We start from the raw sequence: 3920 nt of genomic DNA on the forward strand, positions 1-3920 counted from the left end.
CTGTGGCTCTCCTGGTGTTGTGTGGTGTGTTTCTCCTGGTGTTGTGTATGCTGTGGCTCTCCTGGTGTTGTGTGCTGTGGCTCTCCTGGTGTTGTGTGTGGTGGGTGGCAATGAGTTTTTAATGTTTTCCTGTGTCTTCTGGCATCTTCATTTTCCTTCTTCTTTCTCTTCTTTTGTCCTCAAACTGAGATCCTCTTGCCTCAGTGCTGGGTTTCCAAGCAGGTGCCAGCATGCTCAGTTTCTTTATTGTTATTTTTTAAATTTTTTGTATGTGTGTGTGGATTTGTGCGTGTGAATACAGTGCCCATGGAGACCAGAAGAGGGCATTAGATCCTTTGAAACTGTAATTACGGGCAGTTATGAGCCTTCTGACATGGGTTCTGGGAATCGAACTTGGGTCCTCTGCAAAAGCAGTATGTTTGCTTAACTACTGAGCCATCTCTCCAGTCCCCATTCTTTGTTTTATGAAGCAAAGCCTTTCTTTATAGCCCAAGGTGTCCTTTAGCTCACTGTGTAGTCCAGGCTGGCCTTGGACTCCTGATCCTCCTTCCTCTACCTCCTAAGTGCTAGGATTGCTGGTGTGTCCACCATGGTCTGCTCTGGCTGATGTGTTCTTTAACCATCATAAATGGTTTACATATTCGGAGAAGAGGGGAGCATGCAGGTGGGGAAGAAAGCAAATTACTCACTTTGGAAATGGACAGACCCAGGGAGGGATGAGGTGGGCGAGTGTGTGCTGTTGTTGATGAGTGGCTGAGCTGGGGCAGTACACTAAGGCTTACTGCTTGTGCATGTGGGTGTTTCCTGAGCTCACTGAGTGTCCTTACAGCACAGTGGCTGCTTCTAAGGGAGGGACCATCCTGAAACTGAAAGTACAGACTGAAAGTGGGAGACTTTATGGTCTAGCCTCAGATCATACCACCTTTTATCCACCACCTCCTGTGTGTTGAGACAACCACAGTGCCTGCCTGGAATCACAGGGGGGCACGTGGACTTTATCTCTAGACTTTGATATGCAAACACCTGGAAGACCCTGGAAGATTTGGAAAATGGGGTGGCTATCTTTAGAAGGTCCATTATGCCAGCGAGAGTCATCTGTGTCATAAGGAATAGTTTCCATGTGGTTCTCATACAGCACAGGCAGCTGTTGAACTAGCTGTGTAACCAAGACTGTGCACCCTTGATCGTCTGTGTTCCTGCCTCCGCCTCCGCAGTGCTGGCAGTACAGGCGTGCACCACCAGCTCTTCCAGCTTACTTTTCAAACTGCTGTATATTCTCCTCCGTCTGTCCTTTCGTCCCTCCACCAGTCCCTCCTTCCCTGCCTTCCGCTCTCTTTCCTTCTCGCCCTTCCTCTTTCTTTCTTTTTGGTTTCTTGTGTAGCCCAGGCTACCTTCAGACTCACTCTGTAGTAAAAGCTGGTTTAAACTTGCCACCCCTTTCCAAGGGTCAGTTTAGCCTCACTGACTTGAACTCACCATGTAGACTAGGCTAGCTGCAAACTCACAGAGCTCTGCTTGCCTCCTCCTGAGTGCTGGGATTTAAAAATATGTGCCATGACACCAGGCTTGTTTGCCTATTTTTGAGACAGTTTCACTGTTTATTGTCTAGTTTCACTGTTTTTGCTGGCTTGGAACAGAGTCTGTAGCCTAAACTGGGTTGGAACTCATGATTCCTTTGTCTTTGCCTCTAATACCAGTTGTATTAGCCTGGTGTTGCAGGCAGGCACCACCATTCCTGGCAAGTTATTGTGTGGTATTTCATTGAGTGCATATAGTCTTCTGCACTTCTGTTAGTTATCTGTAGTCTTAGCCATGTGTGAGAGCTGTTGTGAACATCTGTATTCACATCTTTTGGTGAATGAAGGCTACCTTCTATCACATCTGTTGCTTTGAGGAGCTAAAAAACAAAACAAAACAAAACAAAAAAACAAAAACAAACAAACAAACAAAACACTACACAATTCAACCCTCTTTCCCTCCCTTTCTGTCAGGTATTATAGTCATAAGCACTTGAATAGGTAAATATGTTGGTATTTTTTAAATTTTTATTTACTTATTTTGTATGAGCACCGGCGTGGAGGCCAGAGGTCAACCTCAGGTGTCGTTCCTTAGGTGCTGTTGACCTTTTTGTTTTGAGACAGGGTCTCTCCCTGGCCTGGCGCTCACCAAGCAGGCTGTGCGCTCTAACCAGCAAGCCCCAGCACTCCCAGTTTCAACCCCTCCAGCTCTGGGGTTCCAAGTATGCACTACCTCACTTTTGTTTTGTGGTGCACACCAGCGCTTTACTAACCATCTCCTGACTTTTACTTTGGTTTCAGGATGGGCTGGCTGATCTGTTATATACCGTTGCTGTCGAGCCAGGTCCCTGTTGAAGGACATTTAGACAGGCCCTTTCCTACTGTTTTTCATGTGTATTTTGGGGGCTGTGGCCAGGCCCTGTGAACACTGATGCCACATAATGTCTCTTTTCTTTCCTCCACAGAGACGTCTCAGAGAGGCTGTGCAGCTGCTGGAGGACTACAAGCATGGAACCCTACGCCCAGGAGTTACCAACGAGCAGGTACCTATGCTTGGGGTTGGCAGAGATAGAGAGAGGGAGCCCAGAATCTTGTTGCTAGTATGCCGAAGTTTTTCTTTTGGTTCAGAAACTTTATTTCAAAACCTAATTCTGTGTTTTTCAAGGAAATGTTTACACATACTTCAAAAGGGCCTTGTAATAAAAAAAGCATTGTGTTGCCCCTCCCAGTCCTGGTCACCAGAAGAAGCTCCTTTTAGCAGAATCTCAGGCACAGAAATCTGTATTCAGTCATCTGAACTGCCATTTTGCAGCTACTTGGCTTTGTAAGTGTGAGTGTCAAGGATTTGGCTCTCTTATCCTCCACTTCTCTTAAGCCATATCTTCCTTCCAGTTCCCCTCCCTCCTCAAATATCTCATTATGGTTTTGAGATCTGTATTTCAGCCGCTCGTGTCATTCCAATCATTAAATAACGGTTACCAAGCAGTCAGCTTGTTTGTACCATGACTATTTTTTGTCTTTTTCAACTTTATGTTTTATCTGGAGTTAATCATTGCCTGTGTCTTTCACTGATACCTTTTGTCCCACTTCTAACTCTTGCTGCATCTTCTCCATTTAGCACTCTGGTGCCTCCTTTTACTTTAAAGACCCTCATCTTCCATTGCCATTTTCTCTTTCCTACATCTGGCCAGTCTCAGCTCTCTTGTTTCTTCGTGTATCCTATAGTTTTGGTGAAATGCTTTTCCTAGCTCCCTGAAAGCGGTGCTGAGAAGAGTGTTTAAATGTTTGGAGTGTTTTTGTTATTGTTGTTTTCAAGATTGAGTCTCACTATGCAGTCTTGGCTGACTGGAGCCTCACTTAGTAGACAAGGCTGGCCTCACACACTCAGAGATCCACTGTAAAGGCACGTGCCTCCACTAAACTTAATGGAAAATTGGGTGAGAGAGTCTTAGGTTGACAATCAATTTTTTCCTCATAATTTTGAAGACCATTCCTTATTTTCTCCTGACTTTTGGAAAATCTGATGCCACTTAATTTTGGATATTTTTTTGAAGGTTGTCTTTCTTTCTTTCTTTCTTTCTTTCTTTCTTTCTTTCTTTCTTTCTTTCTTTCTTTCTTTCTTTCTCTGAGGTTATTTATGGTCCTCATCATCCCTTCTTCCCTTTTGTCTTCTCTCAATTCTGCCTCTTCTCCCTTTCCTCATCTCCTGTTTTTTTTTTTTTTTTTCTTTTGAGATGGGATCTCATGTAGCCCAGGATGGCTCTCAGTCTTGCTGTATAGACAAGGATGACCCTGAACCCTTGATTTAAAATTCTCTCTATTCTCTCCATTTCAAAAGTACTTGGATTACAGGCCTTTTCTTTCTTTCTTTCTTTCTTTCTTTCTTTCTTTCTTTCTTTCTTT

At 44.3% G+C, this 3920-nt stretch overlaps 1 protein-coding gene across 5 annotated transcripts in view; it reads left to right on the plus strand.

Annotated features, from left to right (window-relative positions):
* Sfxn5 (sideroflexin 5) overlaps positions 1-3920 on the plus strand; it is a 116382-nt gene that overhangs the window by 27649 nt on the left and 84813 nt on the right. For all 5 annotated transcript variants that reach the window (XM_055617628.1, XM_055617625.1, XM_055617626.1 and 2 more), the window contains exon 3: positions 2483-2560. In XM_055617628.1, the coding sequence (XP_055473603.1) occupies positions 2483-2560 (78 nt within the window). The remainder of the gene's footprint in view (positions 1-2482; positions 2561-3920) is intronic.

The sequence above is a fragment of the Psammomys obesus genome, unplaced genomic scaffold (genome assembly GCF_907164565.1).
Source record: "Psammomys obesus unplaced genomic scaffold, mPsaObe1.curated_primary_1811, whole genome shotgun sequence".
NCBI lineage: Eukaryota > Metazoa > Chordata > Mammalia > Rodentia > Muridae > Psammomys > Psammomys obesus.